The sequence below is a fragment of the Botrytis byssoidea genome (genome assembly GCF_014898295.1).
Source record: "Botrytis byssoidea strain MUCL 94 chromosome Unknown BBYS_005, whole genome shotgun sequence".
In the NCBI taxonomy this organism is placed as follows: domain Eukaryota; kingdom Fungi; phylum Ascomycota; class Leotiomycetes; order Helotiales; family Sclerotiniaceae; genus Botrytis; species Botrytis byssoidea.
The window spans coordinates 2,052,708-2,073,731 of NW_024065846.1; the positions used below are offsets into that span (position 1 = coordinate 2,052,708).

At 43.6% G+C, this 21,024-nt stretch overlaps 6 protein-coding genes across 6 annotated transcripts; 4 read left to right on the forward strand and 2 right to left on the reverse strand.

Annotated features, from left to right (window-relative positions):
• Positions 1-80: 80 nt before the first annotated feature.
• On the forward strand, positions 81-2,243 carry EAE97_003437 (uncharacterized protein; the record flags this gene model as incomplete). Its single annotated transcript, XM_038873949.1, has 2 exons — positions 81-166; positions 290-2,243. The coding sequence occupies 2 exons, from the start codon at positions 81-83 to the stop codon at positions 2,241-2,243; spliced, it is 2,040 nt and encodes a 679-aa protein (XP_038735812.1).
• A 564-nt stretch (positions 2,244-2,807) lies between these two features.
• Positions 2,808-6,587, forward strand: EAE97_003438 (uncharacterized protein; the record flags this gene model as incomplete). Its single annotated transcript, XM_038873950.1, has 1 exon — positions 2,808-6,587. One exon carries the CDS (start codon positions 2,808-2,810, stop codon positions 6,585-6,587), a length of 3,780 nt encoding a protein of 1,259 aa, XP_038735813.1.
• Positions 6,588-7,273: 686 nt separating this feature from the next.
• Positions 7,274-8,020, forward strand: EAE97_003439 (uncharacterized protein; the record flags this gene model as incomplete). The annotated part of the gene is made up of 1 exon (XM_038873951.1): positions 7,274-8,020. One exon carries the CDS (start codon positions 7,274-7,276, stop codon positions 8,018-8,020), a length of 747 nt encoding a protein of 248 aa, XP_038735814.1.
• A 1,089-nt stretch (positions 8,021-9,109) lies between these two features.
• On the forward strand, positions 9,110-9,646 carry EAE97_003440 (uncharacterized protein; the record flags this gene model as incomplete). The annotated part of the gene is made up of 1 exon (XM_038873952.1): positions 9,110-9,646. The coding sequence occupies one exon, from the start codon at positions 9,110-9,112 to the stop codon at positions 9,644-9,646; it is 537 nt and encodes a 178-aa protein (XP_038735815.1).
• A 537-nt stretch (positions 9,647-10,183) lies between these two features.
• On the reverse strand, positions 10,184-11,184 carry EAE97_003441 (uncharacterized protein; the record flags this gene model as incomplete). Its single annotated transcript, XM_038873953.1, has 2 exons — positions 10,184-10,920; positions 10,977-11,184. The coding sequence occupies 2 exons, from the start codon at positions 11,182-11,184 to the stop codon at positions 10,184-10,186; spliced, it is 945 nt and encodes a 314-aa protein (XP_038735816.1).
• An 857-nt stretch (positions 11,185-12,041) lies between these two features.
• EAE97_003442 (uncharacterized protein) lies at positions 12,042-17,477 on the reverse strand (the record flags this gene model as incomplete). Its single annotated transcript, XM_038873954.1, has 4 exons — positions 12,042-12,640; positions 12,736-13,712; positions 13,762-17,403; positions 17,458-17,477. 4 exons carry the CDS (start codon positions 17,475-17,477, stop codon positions 12,042-12,044), a joined length of 5,238 nt encoding a protein of 1,745 aa, XP_038735817.1.
• Positions 17,478-21,024: the final 3,547 nt, after the last annotated feature.

The window sequence follows — 21,024 nt, forward strand, 5'->3', positions numbered from 1 at the left end:
AACTTTTTTATCAGCACGACTGAGAACCCCCCCACGATACTATCTCCATTCTCATCTCGATCTCAATCGCAACAGCAACAATGGGAAGAATTAAGAAGAAGGGAACTTCTGGTCAAGCCAAGAACTTCATTACTAGAACTCAGGCAGTCAGAAAATTACAAATTTCGTAAGTACATATTCATATACATTGTAGTATTGGAAAAGTCCTTTCCCCAATTCCTTCAGTCGCATTGTTGCTTCACTTCTACTTGTATGTTTGATAATAGTACTAATTCTTTGATTTAAACAGTCTACCTGACTTTCGTAAGTTATGTATCTGGAAAGGAATTTATCCTCGAGAACCAAGAAATAAGAAGAAGGCATCGAAATCCTCGACACATTCTACCACCTTTTACTACACAAAAGATATCCAATGGCTATTGCACGAGAAGATAGTTGATGCTTTCCGTGGGCAGAAAGCTTTAGAGAAGAAAATCTCGAAAGCTTTAGGACGAGGAGATGCAAGCGACGCTGCGAGACTTGAACGCAATGCATCAAGACCGGAGAAGACTGGAAAGACTAAATACAATTTGGATCACATCATCCGGGAAAGATATCCTACATTCATCGATGCGCTACGAGATCTTGACGATTGTTTGTCAATGCTTTTCTTATTTGCAAACTTACCCTCGACCTCGACTGTTCCTGCAAAGATGATTGCGAGATGCGAGAAGTTATGCTTGGAGTTCGAACATTATTTAATCGTCTCAAATAGCTTGCGCAAGTCATTCTTGTCTATCAAAGGAATTTACTACCAGGCAACGATACAAGGACAAGATATTTTGTGGTTAGTGCCTTATAGATTCAACCAAAGAGTCACTGGTGATGTGGACTTCCGAATCATGGGTACCTTCGTCGAGTTCTACCAGACTTTGCTAGGATTCGTCAATTTCCGCCTCTACACTTCTGTTGGATTGGTATACCCACCAAAGTTCGATGCGGCTAGAGATGATCAAGATGCGGGTCTAGGAGCCTTCTCGTTGGAAGGAAATGGTATTGGTGCTATTGAGCAACCAAAGCAGATCACCAATGGCGATGCAAAGCCCGATCCTAAACTCCAAGCAGAGATTGACAAACTGATGCTTCAACTCAATGCACCAGAGAAGGAGGCCGAGGAGACAACCAAAACTTCACCTGATGGCGAAGATGAGGAGCAAGCAACTGAGACCATTGATAAATTCGAGCCAGCCGCACCAGGTGGTGATATACTTATGCAACCTTCTTATTCTGCCACAGATCCATCGACTTTGTTCTCAAAGTTTACTTTCTTTTTATCAAGAGAGACTCCTCGCCAGCCTCTCGAGTTCATTCTTCGAGCATTTGGCTGCAAGCGTATTGGCTGGGATGCAGTCCTTGGAGAGGGTGCTTTCACTCATAATGAATCAGACCCATCGATTACCCACCAAGTGGTTGATCGCCCACCCGTACAAGTCCAACCTGAGGAAGATGAGGAAGTCAAGGAAGACAACCAAACAGCACAACGCTTGAGGCCCGGAGCTCGAGTTCCTGGTCGCATTTATATTCAACCACAATGGATTTGGGATTGTATCAACGATGAGGAGCTCAAAAGACCAGATCTATATGCACCTGGTGCACAACTGCCTCCACATTTGAGTCCCTTTGTCAAGAAAGTACGTGGACAGTATGATCCATCTGCCCCACTTGAAGATCAAGAAAGGGAGGACGAGGAACTCGAAATGGATAGCGGTAGCGAAGATGAGGCAGATGTCTCCGATAAAGAGGAAGCTGTTAAGAAACAGGATCTGGTTACAGCTATGGATGTCGATGAGACTGCTGAGGGTATGGATGTTGCTGGGTCTGATGATGAATCAGATGAGGGTCCTGATAAGGCCGATGAGTCTTTTGGTGGATTTTCTGAAGCCGAAGATAGCGAAGATGAAGAAGATACCACTGCTCTTCAACGTCAACGAGAGCTTGAGGCTGAGTTATCTGGCGTGGCCTTGCAAGAAAAGGAAGTTGACCCAAGAGTTAAAGCTAAGACGGATGCCAAGAAGAAGGCCGCCAAGAAGGCGAAAGAAGAAGACGAGGAGTTGGAGAGATCTAAGATGATGATGAGCAGAAAGAAGAGGAAGATTCTAGAGAAGATGGTTTATAGTAATAAAAAGAAAGATGCAGAGGCAGAGGCATTAAGAGCCAAGAGGAGAAAGATTGAGAAGTCTGGAAAAGCAGCTCCAAGAGAGTGAGAGAATAATGGTGGTCAATGTAGCTGAGAAAAGTATGGCGTTCATGGCTTGGACAAGGAGTTTCAACCTGCATTTGGGGGTTTATTACTGTGGTTATACCTGTGAATATTAGACTAGCCAATCTTTCTTTTATCATCATGAATGTTAAACACAAATCTGTGTGGCTTCTTATGATTTTCTGTGACTTGCTTCGTGACTTTGTGAAACTTATTTATTTTATATGCTTTTTGATGACTGATCATGTGATAGGTACCCAGGGCCTGAAAGGGCTTAAATACAGGGTCTCTTTATGACTTTTTTGGTATGGTTGGGTTTCAGAAACAGTAAAAGCAAATTCGCGTCAGAACTACCGTACCGAATGTACACACTATGGCTGTGGATCATCATCTCTCCCGGCATGTGAAAGCTTAATCTGCTGATTGTAAAACAGAAAGTACAACTTTCAAATAACACAGCTATCGGGCAACCTCCTCTACTTCCTCTTTTCCAACATGCGATAGCAATTATTCTCATAACTTGAATGCTACTGCATATACCTACGGATTGCTAGGCCGGGAGAAAAACATGACATCTTATCCTCCTCTCGACGCCACGACAAGAAATAGTTCTAGCACTTCACCGATCGAACGCCGAACGACTTCAAGCACATATTCGAGTTCAACTCAACGGTATAGTAATGACAGCAGCGAGACGGGCGAATCAAGCACGGCAGTTAGTAATCGAAATAGCTTTGCGACAAGTGCCTCGAACGAAGAAGGCAGTGAACAACAGGGTGGATTGGATGGAGGCATAGAGGACAGAAGTAAAAAAGACGGGAGAACCAACCATAGGGTCCACAACAAGAGTCGAAGTAGTGGAGGATTTTTATTATCAAATTCTCTATTCCATCGCAATGCAGAGAGCTTATCTACGGCCACGACAGAACAACAACCTCGCAATCGGGGATTTCTTCACGATGTAAAAGGTAAATCAGCGGACAAAAAACAGAGCAAGAGACAATCGCGTAATGGCACTATAGCAGGAAGTCCCCTGGCTTCCAATGTGGCGAGCGCTCCCACGGCCCAGGACATAGAAGAGGAAGATATAGTTGATGAAAACACGACGCTGCACAGTGATCATGGGCGAGATACAAATGCGTCCGAAAAGTCTGTTACAAGCGGGCTTGATGTTGATTCTGCCCAGATCGTCAATCTGGCCCTGAATCTTAGTGAAAGTAGAAGAATCGCATCGAGACGTAATGCTTCTACACCATTGCCCTCGAATGCTGTAGGGTTTAGGGATGAGATGGCAGGAGGTAGTCTACGTCACCATTTACAGCAGCAAAGGAGAGTGTCCAGAAACATCTCACCAAAGCCTGACAGAATTGATAGGGCACTCACAGGTTCTCCGCGCCTTTCATCGGGAATAAAAATTGGCCCTCTACCAATAAATTTAGATGCATCCGAAACTGCCTACCAGTATCAATTCTCTTCATCTACATTGGCAAGAGCAGAAAAGGCTAAAAAGGCAATTGAGCTCATGGCCCAATACCGTCGATTGTTACAATATGTCCCTCCATTGAAGGCCGGATCTGTGGAGAAGAATCAGCACAGCAGTCCAGGCTCGGCGTCTGAACAACCTCATCGCATATTTGGCAGGCAATATAACCCTTTGCAGTACATCAGGAATAGAAAAGTGCGTGCTCGAGCTCGGATTTCCATTGATGGAGAGGCACAAGAATTCGGAAATGTTCACAAGGTTTCATGGTGGGTTGACGAAGTTTCGAAAGCTGCTTTAAGTGACAGTTTTGTCAACGGAAATCATGTAGCACTACCGCCATTCTCAAAAGCTATAGAAGAAGGCAATTCGCCCCATACATCACCTCAGTCGGCGGGGAGTAAGAATCAAAGCGCTCTTAAATTGGCAAGACCCAGAATCGACTGGGCTACTAGTCCTGCAGATATGCTTGCAGACATTTTCTGGATGGAACAGGGTGACAATAAGACGCTGATTGAAGATCGAAATGGGAGACCAATATTTCCTCGAAATCCTGAGCCTAGGCAATCTATCCCACGCAAGCCCGACGACTTTGACATGCTTAAATCGCCAGATCGCTCCCATCATAAGAAATCGAATTCGGCTGTCGACCTTCGTATTGACACTAAGCTTCCAGAGTTCAGATCTTCTAAGGTTGATTCAGATAAGCATCTGGAAAGTAAAGCCTCCAAGGTTCGGCACAAACTACATGACGCAACTCATGCGCAACATGGCAGCCACAGTGTAAGCCGCGAGCGTTCCCGCTTTCTACGATCTAGGAGTAGATCTAGTTCCGATTCCTCCGACAGTGAACACATAAAAAGGTTTTCAAAACGGAGACGTAGTGGGACGAACGAAAGCCAAGACGATCACGGTAAAGACATTCTTGAAAAACAGATGTTAGAAATGCTTGCGAAGGAATCTGGCGATTCTAATTGGATGACGCCCAACAAGCTGGATAAACAGGTTTCCGTTACAGATATTGAAACGCCAACTCTCCCTGTACTCAACAGTGGGGAAAAATCGGATTCAAGTATAAGTTTGCATCAAAGAAGAACGGACCTGAAGGGTATCAATAAAGATTCTCCTATCAAGAAAAGACATCCTTTCATATCTACCCCATCGGGACGACCAAGCCTCGAAGTACCAGGCGTTAGTCCTCGAAACTCTTTGGATGGCCTTGATACTACTGCTCCCAATTCCCCACAAATACGGGCCTCGAAGCTGTCTAATTTTGTTCCTAGTATTGGACTAGACCTCTCATCACCTCGTAGTCGCCGGTCATCGCCAAACAGAAAACGGGCCTTATCACGAGTCAGGTCCAAGATTAATCAATTCCGTGAGCACAGCAAAGACCGCAGTGGTGAATACGAACCAGATAGATCTCGTGTATCGATAGACTCTATTGGTTCCATAGATTCAAGAATTGACCCTAGAGAACACATTTCTGAAGCTCTCAATGGCCGCAATCGGTCCATGAGCCCCACGAAGAAACTCGCGTCGAGAGACACAGATGAAAGTGCAAAGTCTTTAAAGAAACAGACAAGCCTACGGAGGGGCAAAGGTGACGAACCATCTGGCATCCGAGGGTTGTTCAAGGGCTCTCGTGGACCTGTTGCTAGGGTTAGCGAATTTTTATGGAAAAAGGATTGGAACAATTCTACTGCTTCAACCGATGAATCTGACATAGAAGATTTCCGCACACCGGTGCGCGAAAACGAAAAGGCACTTCTTCTGGAAAGGTATGATTCGAGACCAGCAGATGTGGAAGTACCACATGATAAATCGATTCCAACTTATCTCAATGACATGCCTTCATTTAAGTCGCCTTTAGAAAATCGCGGAAGGTCCACACAAAGTCGTAAAGCAGAAGCAGTCGTTGAAGCAGAACCTTCGGATGTCGGAAATCCATCTAGTTCAAAACTCGAACCCCCTCCAAGAATCGAAATAGACGGCGTTTCACCGGCATCATCTCCAGAAGGAGGAAACCGACACGATTCTGATGCCTCTGACAATTCAGCTCGCAAAGGAGGTTATGCTCGAGGTGTTCTTAACGCGGACGCTCGGTTGAATGCCATACTCGGATATCCTGGCAGGGTTGATACAATACCAGTAACTGGCCTGTCACACATCACAGCGAATGGCAATAGACGCCCCTCACTTGATATAAATCGTCGTTGGAGTCACTCTGATAGCGGGGTATCAACTCATCGTGGTCCCTTGACAAGACGAGACATTGCATACGTTAAAACACGTCTCTACTCATCTGGCGTCAAGTCAATGTACCTCACACGTCAAGCCGCGGAACTAGTAGACTTTCGAACTGCGCAGGGGAATTGCTACAAAGGCATTGTTTCTCTCACTAATAAGTCTCTTTCTCTGGTCCCAAGATCACAACAGCATATATTAGCAGCAGACATTATTAGGGATGACATCCAACTTTCAGCACAATTATGGCAAAAATCTCAAGAAAACTTCTCCATGAATACTATTCAAACGCTTCTGAACGAAATGGGCGCTCTTCATAGTCGTCTCGTGGATAATTTAACTCCAATGGCAAGAAAGGCAGCGGATGAAGCGGATGAGGTCTCCAAAGATCTTGTCACTAGTCAGATATTGGAAGTCAACAAGTTGACGGCTAGCATGGATAAGATGATACGGAGAAGGAGGAGAAGATTTAGATGGGTGAGAAGAGGAGGGTGGGTTCTGGTGGAATGGGCGTTGGTGGGAGTAATGTGGTATGTTTGGTTTATGGTTGTGTTGTGCAGGGTTGTTATGGGGATTGGAAGAGGTACGATGGGGGCTGTGAGGTGGCTATTTTGGCTGTAAACGGTGTTACAGTCCTATCTAATGCAAAGAAGAAAAACTTGTGAGTTGAAGAACTTCACCTTAACAACGGAGCGGTGAGGGAATATATTTTGTATGATATGCTGGGTTTCGCAAGTGGAGCAATGGGTTTGGAAACAAAAGAGCTATGGATGAATAGGATGGTTGGATGGATGGACTCGGAAAAGCCCTCTTCTGTTGGTAGAATTGGAAAGAACACTTTTAATACATTAATGATACCCGATAATTTAGTCTAATACAATACATTTCAATATAAGAGGTTCAGTAGTACACTTTAAACCTTCGTGCGACCTGAGATACTTCCCTGTGGAAGATGAAGATGCTTGCTTGGTGAATTGGTTGAGCATTCAGGTGGTTGTGGAAAACTAACTTTTTGATGTTTTTCTTTGTCTCTTACACTTTGCTTCCTTTATTCTTTTACTTCCACAATTCTATTTTGGACCAACATCCGTGGTGATTCTTTGTCTCGAATCTTAATGTTGGTTGACAACACTGAAACAACTTACGACAGGCATGCATTTAAGCTTTTCATTCCCCCTATTTGTCTTCCTCTACATCTTTCACTATCTCCCGATACACATATCACAGCAACGAGCTCGCGAACCATTCCCAATATTTCATCAATTTTACATCTATTTACAGATACTAGCAAGCAAAAGTGAGGCATCATGTCGTATAAAGCCCAAGCTCCGGTATACAACACCGACAACGGCGAAAAGCCACCTCCATCGATCGAAGACGAGAGAATTAGCCCCCAAACTTTCTACAAGCTAGCTGCTCTTGCTTTAGAACCTGAATCTGAATCTGAATCTGAATCTGACTTTGAATCTGACCCTGAGATTGAGGAGTATGAAGCTTATCAGAAACCATATTATGATTACAGACATGAAGAGAGATCTCGTGCGAGATCTCCATCTCCTGAGCCTGTTTATCGGCAATCGAGCTCCAAATATTATAGGGATGATCATAGACCACAAACTACTTATGAAAGAGAAGAGTACCGCAGACTAACAGTTCCTCATCCAGATCCAACTGCAGAATATCGTGCCCGAAAGCGAGCCGAGCGAGCTGCTCGAGCTACCCAGTATGATGAACCTCAACCATCTCACTATAGCCGCAGAGCTACTTCCCCTGAGAGAAAAGATTATCGCAGAGATAGAGAAGAGTATCGCAGACCTCATGTTCCTGATCCACCCCAATATCAATACTACAGCCCCAGAGGACGATCACCATCTCCTCCTCCCACACGGCCAGTATATCAACCAGAATCTTCTTCATCCTCATACTCATCCTCTAGTGGCACACGTGCTGAGAAATTAAGGAGGATGGAAGAAGAACGAGAAAACCGAGAAAGAATTAGAGAGGAGATTCGAGCAAAGCAAGAACTCAGAAAGGAAAGGCTTGGTAAGTTTTAAAATATTACGCAGAGAATCTTAGAGCTAAAGGATTAGGGGAAGAAGAAGATCGTCTCAAAGATTTTCTTAGAGATCCAGAGTACGGCTACGGTTATGCGAGAAAGAACGTTAGGGTTCCGGTGCCGAGAGAGGGAGAGGAATTGAGGGTGGATGTCCCTGGAGAGTGGACCAGTACTGGGGAATTATTAGTACAGTCGTTTTGTATAGGACTGTCATTTTATTGTTTCTTATATTTCCTAAAGACACTCCTTTTATCGATTTCGAGTCAATTTCCTACAGTCACTCCTTTAGTCACTTTTCTTGAGTCACTTTCTATATTAGAGATATATAGATAGCTATTTCTTAATTGTCTTTCCTAAAGTCATTTTCTTTAGTTTGGTATGAAGAATTCCCAAGTGGGAAGAGTAATAAAATCAATTTTTCTTTTTGAACATAATATGTATATTAAAAATGTGAGTAATTTTCGTGATTGTATAATAGTAGTTATATGCAGGCTTTCCTTTCAGTATCTTTTTGAAATAGATCATGGAATTAGAAAGTTGGCCGAGTAGAACGTCAAAGCTATGTGATGTGGATGTCTTATGGTATCGAAATCATGTTGCCTTGTATTTGTTCGTCTACTGGTGTTGTATAAGCCATGTGGTCTAACATCCGCTTCCCCACAAAGATCTTCTGCCAAATCGGCTGAATGGATCGTTCTAACTGTAGATTGTCTTCATCTCATGATTTTCGAATTCCAAATCTCGCCCGTGTTTCTATATCATCGAATCATATTGATATCTCCCTTTAATTTTCAAAGGAAAGACGGCTAATTAATGGCGAAGAGACTCAGCCCGATTCGAATCGTCTGTAAACAGTACAACTCACGATCGTTATTGTTCTGCAATAGTTTTTGTATCATCAGAGTCGAGTACCTGTTCTCTTTTCCACGAGCAACACTGTTACTTCAAACCTTCTTCTCAGAACAACGCCTCATAATGAATATAAATAGCTGGATCCTGCCGCTATGTCTTCATTTCATAAAAACCAGAAGATTCTAGATTTTAGAACATCTAACACAAAACACAAACCGAAGAAACCAATCTCAACATGTCAGCAAAAGAAGTCACCACTTCCAGCTGCCAAGCAACACAAACTTTCCACAATCATTGTGGCCACATTGTCACAACCTTCACCCATCACTCAGACCTCTGCGTACGGAATCAGGACAGCCGACCCTCCACCTCCAGCTCCACAATCTCGAATGCTAGCTCACAGCTTCAACACTCAGCCAGCTCCGCGCTCAAAGGTGTGGGACAGACTTTGGGAAAGCTGGCTCGACGATTGACTCTTCGATCGTCTCAAGCACAGCAGACCCAGACCACTTCTCACGAATTCACTTTCACAGCTCGAGTCGCCTGTCCTCAAGTTCTTTTTCAACCTCTCTTTCAACCCTATCCCTGTCCACCTTGCGCAAAGGCTCAGGGAATGGGTCCTGGAGATTTGAATAAGATTTTTGCGGGATCCGAGGAGAAGCAGTGGCAACACAAGAAGAAGATGCTCAAAGCGAAGGCGGATGAGTGGGCTGCGAAGATGGGAGAATGGGAACGTGGGGTTAGAGTACCGAAGAAAGACAGCAGTTCATAAGTAAGTCCCGAGTTTTCTTTTTCCCCTTTATTTTTCATTCCTTCTAAATAAGAATAAACCCGATAAAAACCCCCGAAAAAAATGGCAAGTGCTTTGATCAGATAAGGCACCGTCTGGTTTCGGTAAGTAATATAAATGCACAATTTCCCTCAAAAATACCTTTTAACGCGTGAAATGTTTTGTATACTGATTTTAACAAATGAAAAACTGTGAAGTGTGAGTAGCCCTTGGAAATGAACCGCAATAACGCAAGTAAATATATAAACCTAAAGCTCGATATTAGAAATAGATGTAGGATATTCTCAAAATCGCAGAAGCATATTCACCGAGTCAATATAGATTGATAAATTCAGATATTTTTAATTCTTAAAAGGGACTAAAACAGTGGATATCATGTTTTTCGATGCATACCTTTCATACGCACCGATATCCAACGACCCAGAACCTTAACGCCAATCCATAGATACAATAAAAACTTACCATTCATATTACAGCAACATTATATCCACAGTCCTTCTCATCAAGCACACCATTCTCTCAAACTCTCCCTCCCACAACTCCAGCCTGATTCCCATTCGCGATCCCTCCACTTCTCCTCCTCAGCCTATTTCCGGCCTTCTCTCTAAATCCACTATTCGTAAACTCCCTCATTCCCTGCTCTTTAATCTCTCGATTCTGTTCGAGATCCTTTTGATCCCGAAGTCCTCCTGCAATTGCAGAATTTACACTTCCCCGAAGTGCTTCTCCAGCTCCATGAATACCTCTGGCAGCATTCGCAATACTCTCTCGTTTGCCTCCTGGACGGGAGAAATTTACGTTAGGTTTTGTGGGACTATTTGGCGTTTGTTGTTCGTTGATTGGCATTCTTGGTGGATTGGTTGTGTTTGCGTTGGACGTCAGGTTCTGATCGTGAATATCATGGTTGGCCTGTGAATTCATTTGAGCGTTTGTGGTGCTAGTATTGGTGCCGATGTTTGAGGGATTGGAGAAATTCGGGTCCATAGTATGGTCTATCACGAGAGGTGGAACGGGATTGGAGTTTCGAAGTGGTGAACGTTCGGGAATTACACGACCCCCACCAGTACTTGTTCTTCGAAGGGCATGTTCTGTTTCTGAAGGTACTGGTGTTTGAGTAGGCTGAGGAGTTCCAATTGGTGGGACAGGTGGCTCATTCGATGGGTAGGTAGTTGTGGATGCAGGAGGAGGGTCGATTGAGGGGTCATATGGGTGAGTGTAAGTTTGAGTTGAGCCATCATTACGGACTGTTGTGGTCGCTTCTCCATGTCAGTTTTTTCTTAGTCATTGAATAGGTCTAGTTTTAGATACTCACTAGTGGTAGTTGTCGTTGTAGTTGTCGTTGTGGTTCCGGGATTTGGATTTTGAACTTGATTTATCCGAGTATCTGCGCTCGAGATGTTGCTACTTCTAAAAGAATCATTATTGCGATTGTTCAAGAGCCTATTTTCATCGTCTGGAGGAACTGGAAGTGTCGCTGAAGGTTCAAGGCGAGTTTTGTCTTTACTTCGGAATAAACCCATGGTAATATTTAAGTTCTAGTAGAGAGTAGTTTAAAATACTAGTTGAATGAAAGTCGTAGAGAATTGTACATAAACTTAAGCTCTCCAATCTCTTCTGACGTAATTATGCATCAAAATCTCAAAGCAGGATATAAATGTCGATCACTACTATGCCTGGGCGAATGGCGGGGTGTTGCAGGAAATTGCGCCACAAATTCCACACTTCAATTGTGGCTGCAGTTATTACACAACGCCACAAAAATGCGGTTTTCTCCTAGATGTGGGAGTGCAGGTGGCCATTTGCATTTGAATACGGACAATGAATCAATCCTTTTTCAGCTATTGTGATCTTTTCAGATAGAAGGTTAATTATTACTACAAATTATAAAAATACCATTGATGAGTCCGATAACCTGTTAGTTGAGTAGACCGTTGGCTTGCTTGAAGTCTACAACTTGAGAAAGGTTGTCCACGATTACCTAGGTACCTTGTTAGACGACTCTAACTCGCCTACTGACCCCCTCATACATAAGCGAATAATACAATAGGTGATTGCGTCAGCTTTTCTATGGTTTGCAATTGAACAATCATGCAACTGTTGTTCATGATTGATTTATTGTGAGTGCACTATTTACACCTTGGTCCAAGTTCTATATAAGCTCAAACTGGTGTAATCATCACTGCATTAAACTACTGGTCATTATATATTGAAAATTCATACCAATCATGTACTTTCTCATTGCCTCATTTTCAATACACAGAACTCGTCTCAAGCACTTTCGGACGTACGCCAAATCAACAGAACTATTATTTAACATATAAACAAATATCCCATGCAGCAATTTATTTATTCAAAGCTCCCAAGACTAATGTGTGTCTCACAACGCTCCCGACATTAACGTGTCAGTTTGAATCGGTGTCGGTCTACTGCCTCTCTTCTTTCTACCCCCTTTCCCACCCGCACTCCCACTTCGGTTCCTTTTCTTCCCACCATGACCAGTCTCCAATACCAAGGCCCCATCAGAGTCGCGCTTTCCCTTTTTTGCTTTTACTTTACCTCCAGCAATATTCCATCCTCCTGCATTCTGTAGCGCCCGCTGCTCCTCCATATCTATAACAGCCAATTCCCCTTCATACCTCTCCCTTTCATCCCTTGTCATACTCTGCCAACTTTTTCCCTTAGCCAGTTCTTCAATCATTTTAATCCTTTCGTTTTCTTTCTGCCATTGACGGTAATCTCTTACTGCCCTTGCTTCATTGTCTTCTCTATAGTATTCAGTGAGGCTAGGTAGGCCAGCCATGGATTGAGCGGCGGCAATGGTCTTTTGGCGTAAAATCTCGACAGGCATACTTCTGGGACGGAAGGACGGGGGGATTCTGGGAAGTGCAAAGCGGTCTATCGGTGATGTGGGAAGAATGGTAGGAAGAACTTTGTCGAGAAGACTCTTTGGTTTAGGTTTAGGATTGAACTCGGGAACTGGGTGATAGAAATGTTAGCATGGTTGATTTGCAGTCCAACATCAAATTCACCAAGAAAAACACGAGACGAGACAAAGGTGAATAGAAACTTACCATCTTTCAAATCCTCCGTGATCCTCCAACTCTGATACGCCTGTTGATAAGGCGTTTCTCCGAATGGGAAATTAGGTGGTGCGCCTCCGATATGTACCGGCTCTAGCTTTTTCCTCAACGAATTCATCTTCTTCTCCTTTGATTTTCTGATTGCCGGTTCCTTGACAGCCTTTACCTGTACCACCGGCCCACTAACCTTGATGACTTGTTGACTAGCAGGACTCTGTTCGCACGGTGGCCATCTTCGCATACTGAAATATTGACGCGGTTGATGATATTCTGTGAAAGTTCGGCCCGCAACTACAGTGCGTACAGGATTGATCAATCTATCACGGGCGAATCCCCAAACATTTTCTTTAATGGGGAAACGAGATTCCCAGTTATTATTCAATTCTTCAATGACTTGAGTTTGTATTACCAGAGCGGAGTATTGCAAACGGGTGGAATAGGGGACAGAGGAGTCGAGAAGTGTTTCGAGGTTAAGACCATGGTCGGTGAAGATGTCAGGAGCGACCTTATGGAGATCAGACGCGATACGAATTAGAGTTATATTGTTTGGGTTGGGGCTCGCGGGAGGTACGTTGGGCTCCCCAGGATATAGCTCTTTGCCTTCTAAGCGTTTCATTGTGTCTGAGTAACTCTGGTGGACGACTTCGAGGCTAAGTTCCCGCGTGTAGTGCTTTTCGTCCATTGTGAGTTCTTGCGTATACATAGCGATTGCTCTGCCAAATTTGAAAGCCGCCTTTTCGATGAAACTGTAGAGATTAGGCTGGATAATCGGAGGTCCCGTGAATCCAGCCGCATTATATTGAACGCTGAAGGTGTTGGTTGCTTCATCCCAGTCAATTCCATAGCCAGCAAATGCTCGACGTCGATCGTCAATATACTTCATTTCGGGATGACCTGTAAGTGAAACTCTTGCCACACGATCAAGCTCAAATTCAGCTTCAAGTTCAGGTTGAAGCCCTGTTTCGAAACTACACACATTAGCTATTCTGCTATCAAATAAAGTGGCATGAAACATACTGTATGTGATGATATTCATGCATTATCGTCAAGTGCCTCCTCGCTGTAACCCGGTCGAAATGAGGCAAATTCTGTCTAGTCCGATGATCATTTATGTGCTGGAGAAGTTGTAACATGGGCACAAAATCGGTAGTCTTGCCACGGGGATCATACTTGTTGACTGTACGAATATCTCTCTGGCTCAATGGATAAGTGCCTATCGGTGGTTCACTTGGACCCTTCTCTGATACCCAGTACGGAGGTTTCTCAGGTTCCGGTAATGCTTCAATATCTCTTTCAAACTCATCTAGAATCTGTCTAGGCATATCTTCATTGGCATCTGCAACCGGAGGATATGGCAGCCAATGACAGTTCCAAGATGGTTCGGTTAGTTCTCGGAGAACACCGAGTTCTTGTGGGACCAATTTCACCTCCATACCATTTGCTACTTCGTTAAGCGCATCGAATCCTTGACCAGGTTCAAACCTTACACCTCTCTCAATACGTGAAAGAACTGCCGTCAGGAATGGCCTCGGGTAGGTATTGGCTGCATGTAACAAAGCATCCCAAGTTGGAGTCAAGTTTCCCAAGTATTTGGCAGCAGCGTCTTGGTATTCGAACATTGATGGAATCGTAAAAGGGCCATTGAAATTAGCCGGCGGCGGAACGAAACCCGGGGTAGTCTGAATGATTTTTTCACGAGCATCATACCAGTCGTCATCTTTCCATCTCGTGTACTCAACCATAAGTTTGGTGTAGTATTTCGTGTCCAATTCCACGGGTCGCTTGGTCGGTTCAAGTTCCATTGATATTGGAACATCTAGTAGAGGTTTCTGCCATGGCGAAGGAATCACAACGCGGCGGAATAGATCGTCCGGGCGTCGTTGTTCATAATTGGAAGCTAAAAAGTTCAAGGCCATTTCAATAGCCGCTCTTTGAATACCCCTTCTTTCGGCCTTGGACTGAAAGTTTAACGCGCCCGTGTCGTAGCGAGACGCTGCTTGCGGATAGCCTAGGATGAACTGTTGCCAGTTTTTTTCTCGATTGCGATGGATACCAGTATCTAGATTGGGTACAAGAGAAAGAGTATCAACCTTCGTAGGATGAATGGACATCGGCGAAGGTGGCTCAGTTGCGAGGTAAAATACACCAGGAAGATTGTCGGTATCAACATCTGTGTCGACAAAATCTACACTTTGTAATACTTTGATGGTTTTATCCTTCAATTTGGAATTTGCTGCAGCTTTGACACCGATCACAGTCCGTCTCTCTTCCTCGTCAAGCCTCTGTTTGATGAGGCCCCATTCTTTCTGCAAACCAGCGAGAGCAATGGAGGACGCATCAGCTCTCAGGCCGTTTATTTCATCCTCGATCTTATCTAACTCTGCTTCTATCTTTTGCAAAGCCGGAGAACCTAGCAGACTCGCATAGGTTTTCTTTTTCTTTTGGTCCCATCCTGCACCAGTAACATCACCATCATCGGGAATATCCTTGTTCAGTTGTGCGTTGAGAGTGTTCAACGAATCTGGGTCCAATCTTCTATGAGCCTGATATAGAACAGATGGATCGCGCTGTCTCAATACCGGAGCTTTTGCAGCATTAGGTGCATCAACGAGAGTCGCTGGTATAGTTGATCTCAGGAGAGCTTGCTTATCCTCTGGCTTATAACTCCTTATCTCGATTCCAACTCCTTCAAATCCCGCTAGCCAAGGATCCAGAATGTCAGCGAATGCTTTAAGTGCCTTGTCTCGAACTTTTTTATTATCACTGAGTGTTTGATCATACATTCGACGAAGTCGAGGATAAAAGAACGGCGCTAGATTTTGTCGAAGTGCTGCCATCCCAACATGATTCAGTACACCCCCTTGTTCGCTTTTTGCTTTCAAAAGTCGATGAATTCTTTCCAATTGCTTCTCCAACTCTGGAGAAAGTTCAGGTTTGGGAGTGGCATAAGGTACATAGAAGATATATGGTTGCAAAAAACCTGGCGACATCTTATGCCTTACTGGGTCAGTCCTTAAAGCTCCCTTTTGCAATGGTAATAATACAATCCATGGACCATTTTCTATATCAGCTTCTTCACGGTGAAGTTCTGGCTCATTCTCAAAAATGGTAGTCCAGAGATCCCGTAATTTCTGGATATAAGGATCAATCAACGCTCTGTCTCCCACACTACGAGAGACGAGCCAATTTCTCTTAGATGGTAGATCGAATGCTTTATCCCAAAGCAAAGGAATATGTCTCGTCTTGAATTGAGCCCAATGTTGTCCCACTTCACCAAAGATATCGGGTTCAACAGGTGAAAGTATCTCAGCCATTCTCCCTAGTATCCACCAATTGCAAGTTTGCGGACCTTTGCTATCACGACATTCCCGCATGAGTTCTTGAAGCTCTGATTGCATTCGACTGACCTCCCGCATTCGTTCGCCATATTCCCGTGTGATGTTGATCTTTGTAGGGTCGTATGTATCTTTGTTGACCATGTCTGGCTCGTCAAAGAACAACTGTATCTGAGGTGTAGTCTTTGCAGAGAGATGTTCCAATAGCTGATCTTGTAAGTCATTGTACTTCTTCCAATCATCTTTGACAGCTCTATATTCTTCATCCGTCATATCACCTTTTCTTTGCCCAGTTGAATAAACATTAGCGTTACGCTCAAGCTTTTTCGCATCTGGCGTTGGAAACAATCGCCAAAAGCCCTTCAAGGCCGCTACACCCCAATCTTTGGCATGACGTAGATCTCCACGTCCATGAGAAATGACGTTCTCTCTATACTGATTTAAATAGTATCGTACAGCTTCCAGGTACGCTTGGACTACAGGTGGTAGAGGGTTGTGCTTTGGTTCACGTTCGCTTTCCCCTTTTGGAGTAACCCCTAGAACGTGGCCGCTACCATACCAAGGATCAGCGCTACTTTGGGTCTTTCCAGTATCTGATATACCGCGAATAGGATCTGTCCAAAGAGGAATTAATGCCGGGTCTTTATTTGCATCAACGTATGCATGGTTCTCAATTTTGAAAAGATTTCGATTCTCTTCCTCTTCCGTAAGATCCGTCAAAGTTTTCTTTGCATCTTCTTTGATAGCTCTGAGAAATACCGCGTGATCCTTAGTACGCTTGACCGTGAAGGGAGGCCGATCTTCACGGATTTGTGTCTGTGTGCCATTGATTTCCTTCGTTTCGCGAATAGCAAGAGTCACCTCATTCGACATAAGTCTCGTGCTATAGGGCTGGATTTGGGGAATGTCTACACATAAAGGATCGCCGAGGGCTGATTTTTCCATGCGATCATGCCAATCTGCTTGAACATCTGTCATTACTTTTGCATCTTTAAAGAGGCTCTTATCGCATGGGACTCGGTGCTTCTCAATGTGAGTAAGGTAATCTTGTATCTGATTGAGCTTGTCTTTGAAATCTAAGCATCGGTTCGCATCTTCGTCGGCAAGAAATATCTTGATTTGTTCAAGGCGTTCACTTGCCGGCGGCTGCTCGTGGTCTTTGAAAGAAGTCTTTGGATCGGGACGTTTTTCACCGGACACTATATCAGTCAAGAACTTCGGAACTTTCAACTCCCTAGGTGGTGTGGCTGGTCGTGATTCATGTTGATCGGATTGATCGGATTGACCTCCAATCTCCTCTCCTAAGAGGTCCTCACGGTCGGTTCTTTTTGAGAATAGTTAGATTGTCTGGCCTTGTGATACATCGATCTTGACTTACCCCTCTGGTTGTACCTCCATAAGTACTTGTGATAATTTCTGCTTCCACTTCTTTTTCAAAAATTAATAATGATCAATGCCTGCAGTCTCACAGATGATACAAAACTTGAGATTCGTGAGGTTGCTATTGAGGATTGGGTCGAAGTCCTGCTTGAAATGTTCTTTGTGTGCAAGCTTTTACTTTCATGTAAATTTTTCTTTCAAGAGAAATAGCTATGCTACCATTTGCATTCAATTGAGCTTCTCCAAAGAAAACTGTTCCAAGAGAATAACTTAAACATTCCTCACAATGAAACAATAGGGTAAGCAACATCGCACATCGCGGGGTAAATTCTTGCACATACATCAACATACGATGACTACCGAGTCTCAGATGGATGAAAAGATCAAAGATACATGCAAAAGTTGTATCTATAATGGCTGTAGTTAATTGCCACGGTCTATGATGTAGAAATGGCGAAGATTCCCGCCTTCTCTGCCTTGTGGTGGCTCTTTCTTCATGGAAAGAAGTATCCAAAAACCCAAAATACTTCCAAATGAATTTGTCCTTTATCGCGCATCGTTTTAAGACTGCAAACGGTGCTAGCACTTTTTATTTCTTTGTCAATAAGCTCATCTCTGTTCTTCTCGACTCCTGGGAGAAGCCCTCTTTCAACATTCTTTGCCAGCTTATTTTTCTTTGTTGTGATAGATAGAATGAGTCTTTGTGAACTTGCTTGTTCTAACCCATTCAGTTTGAGCAACCACTTCAAGTAAATTTGTAGACTGAAAAGTTCACAAAAAAAGAGAATGTATAGAAAGTTCATGCAATGGAAAAAGTTTTCCACTCATTTGAGATCGAGGGAATCAAGACAGCCGCAGAACATTCAAGGCATATATATTATATTTTCAAGGCAAGTGCATTAACAAACATTTCGATCAAAACAATACACAGACACACATTTGAGAATTGGAAGCAGATAAATCGCTACCAGGCTGTAGATTGTTTTTTTTCTGTTGCGCATCTCTGACAGCTATCTTTAACATTATTAAAACCTATTTGGAAGTACATAGGCATAAATTCCTTCGACTTTACATGTCGATCTTCACTCTCCAGAGGAAGTCATCAAGCTGATGGATATCCATGCAAAAGCCACGATACATGTCAGGCATACCCTTGGGGTGTCTGTCGTGTATTTCGTACTACAGCCAGCCGAACTTTCCTGTCAATCCTCCACCGAAAGTGCCTTCCTAGTCGACAGGCTTCAATATTGAACATCGTACCACTGAGTAATTTACAATATATGCATGAGACCTTCCCGGCAACCTTAAAGAAAGAGGGAGAGAGAGAGAGAGAGAGAGATGCAAAGTTTCCTCGTCGGGAATGAAGATTGTTTGTGCTACTAGAGACTCCTAGGCGGCAGCTGACAATCAATTTCAAAGAGAAAGCATTGTTTGCGATGCACTCATCGGATATGACGGGTATTTCAAACAATGCAAAGATTTCATATCTTCCCTAACCGAAGCAGAGACATTTTCCTCTGATTTTTCGCCCCTCTACTTTGCCTTACGCAGGAAACCACGCACAATATCTTACCTAGACATCACAACCCAGCCTTCATCCCATCAATGTGTCCCACAGCTCTCGCAAACAACCTCCATAACCCCCGAAGAAGCTACGCGTACCCGAGATCTACCCCTCTTCTTTCATACTTCGTACCCTACAAAATCCACTGCTCGATGCCCATTGTACCACGTAATCTTGTCCTGTCCTGTCCGGTCGATCAGAGGAATGGGGATAAAAGGCACGATGCATGAAATGAGCTGTCGTGCGCGATTATTATCATCCCCATCACTCTCTATACAGTATATCCATTCTTCAGGATAGAATTAGAAATAAATGCAAGGAAATGAATTGCCCGCCCAAAAAGTGGAGTCGTGATTGAAGAACAGCGGATGTCATAATACTGATCCCAAATATGCATATTGGGAAATATGTATAATGCACATGACATTTGCATGGACCCCGAAAATCTCAATTTCCTCCTAATTCCCCATTCCCATCCTTTACATCAATCCATCGAAAGAGAATAAGGAAGGGATGCCCTGATTAATTGATGTTTGACAACATATTATTAATCGGTCAAATCAAATCAATCAATCTGCACGCATTTTGCTTTTTACTATCTCGGTTCCTGCGCATATAAAACATTTATTCTAGAATGAGATCAAAAAGCTTCCATGACCTTCAAATTTCGTTTGCACTGCAAGCCCCGAAAGACTAGGGTGAAGATCTTCCGGTTCCGAGAGATGGGGTCTTAGATTAATACTGCATAGGCAATCGGTGAAATTTACGTGACTGCATGTGATTGATTCTTGAAGCAGAAGTCGCTAGGACGATTCCAGTAAAGAAAGATGTGCAGAGTGTTTGATGGAAATTGAAATGTTTGTGATTCGGATATTTGATACTTATGAGGAACGTGAAATCCGGATGTATCGGTGACTAACCTGCTAATTGTATCAACCTATCCGTGGCGAGTATAGTTTCTGGGCGACAGGACTTTTCATTTCCATTAGCACCGTCTAGGTACATACATGTATACATGTACGGTAATTTGCTTTTCGAAACTTTCACCAGGAAGCGCGTAGATTTGGTGATAGTTTCGCATCGTTGGGCTTGTTCTCCGTTCTAAAGATACCTAGGTACTCACCCGTTTTGCTTCTTCACGCGTCAGACTGGGTTTATGCAAGTTTCTCATTGATTTATGCTGGGAGTTGGAACAAAGGTGTGGCAAAGACCAAGAGAATCGTTTCGTGATATGAGGTATGGTACTATAGTCATGGCATGGTATTCAATATCCGTGTGGGTCGTAGGATCTTTGGTGTCAATGAGTTCCTAGCTGGACCTCCTGAGCAAGGCACTAAGAGTCTGTGATAGGATGGGGAAATATACCATTTTACATGGCGAGACGGGATAAATATGCTAAAGATGGGATGGGAAATACAGGAGGGACGTGATACCTGCAAGAAGTGTGGCTGTAATGAATGAATTGTCCAATTAAATAATCGAGTCAGGAATTTGGGTCATCGTTCAGCCACAGCCACCACTTTAGACCTTGGAAAAAGGGGATGACTTCCATCGAATCAATTTTAGACAAAATTTTCCGTTTAATGTCGTATTCAAGTGAACCTCACTCCACTCCCAGAAGCAAACCACACCTCTAAATATACACCTTCCCATTCCAGTACCAACATCTAGCAGCCTCCGGTTCTCATTTCATGGTCATGGTAAGATAGCAATACTATTTCCCAACCATAATGATCCCTCCTAGCCTTACAACGCCACCCATACGAACCCCCATTCATTCCAGACAAGGAAAACGCTAGGGTGAGATGAGATACGCCGAGCCGTATTATTGGCATACTCTTATCCTATCCTACCCTATCCCATAGTCTCCCATAGATTTTCGCTCGGGGTACGACATAAATGCATACACACAGTAACCCCCAAAGTACGTACGTACTTATTACACTACCCAAACATTGCGTATCTACCAACGAAATAGTCTGGGAACTAGGTAGCGTGTGA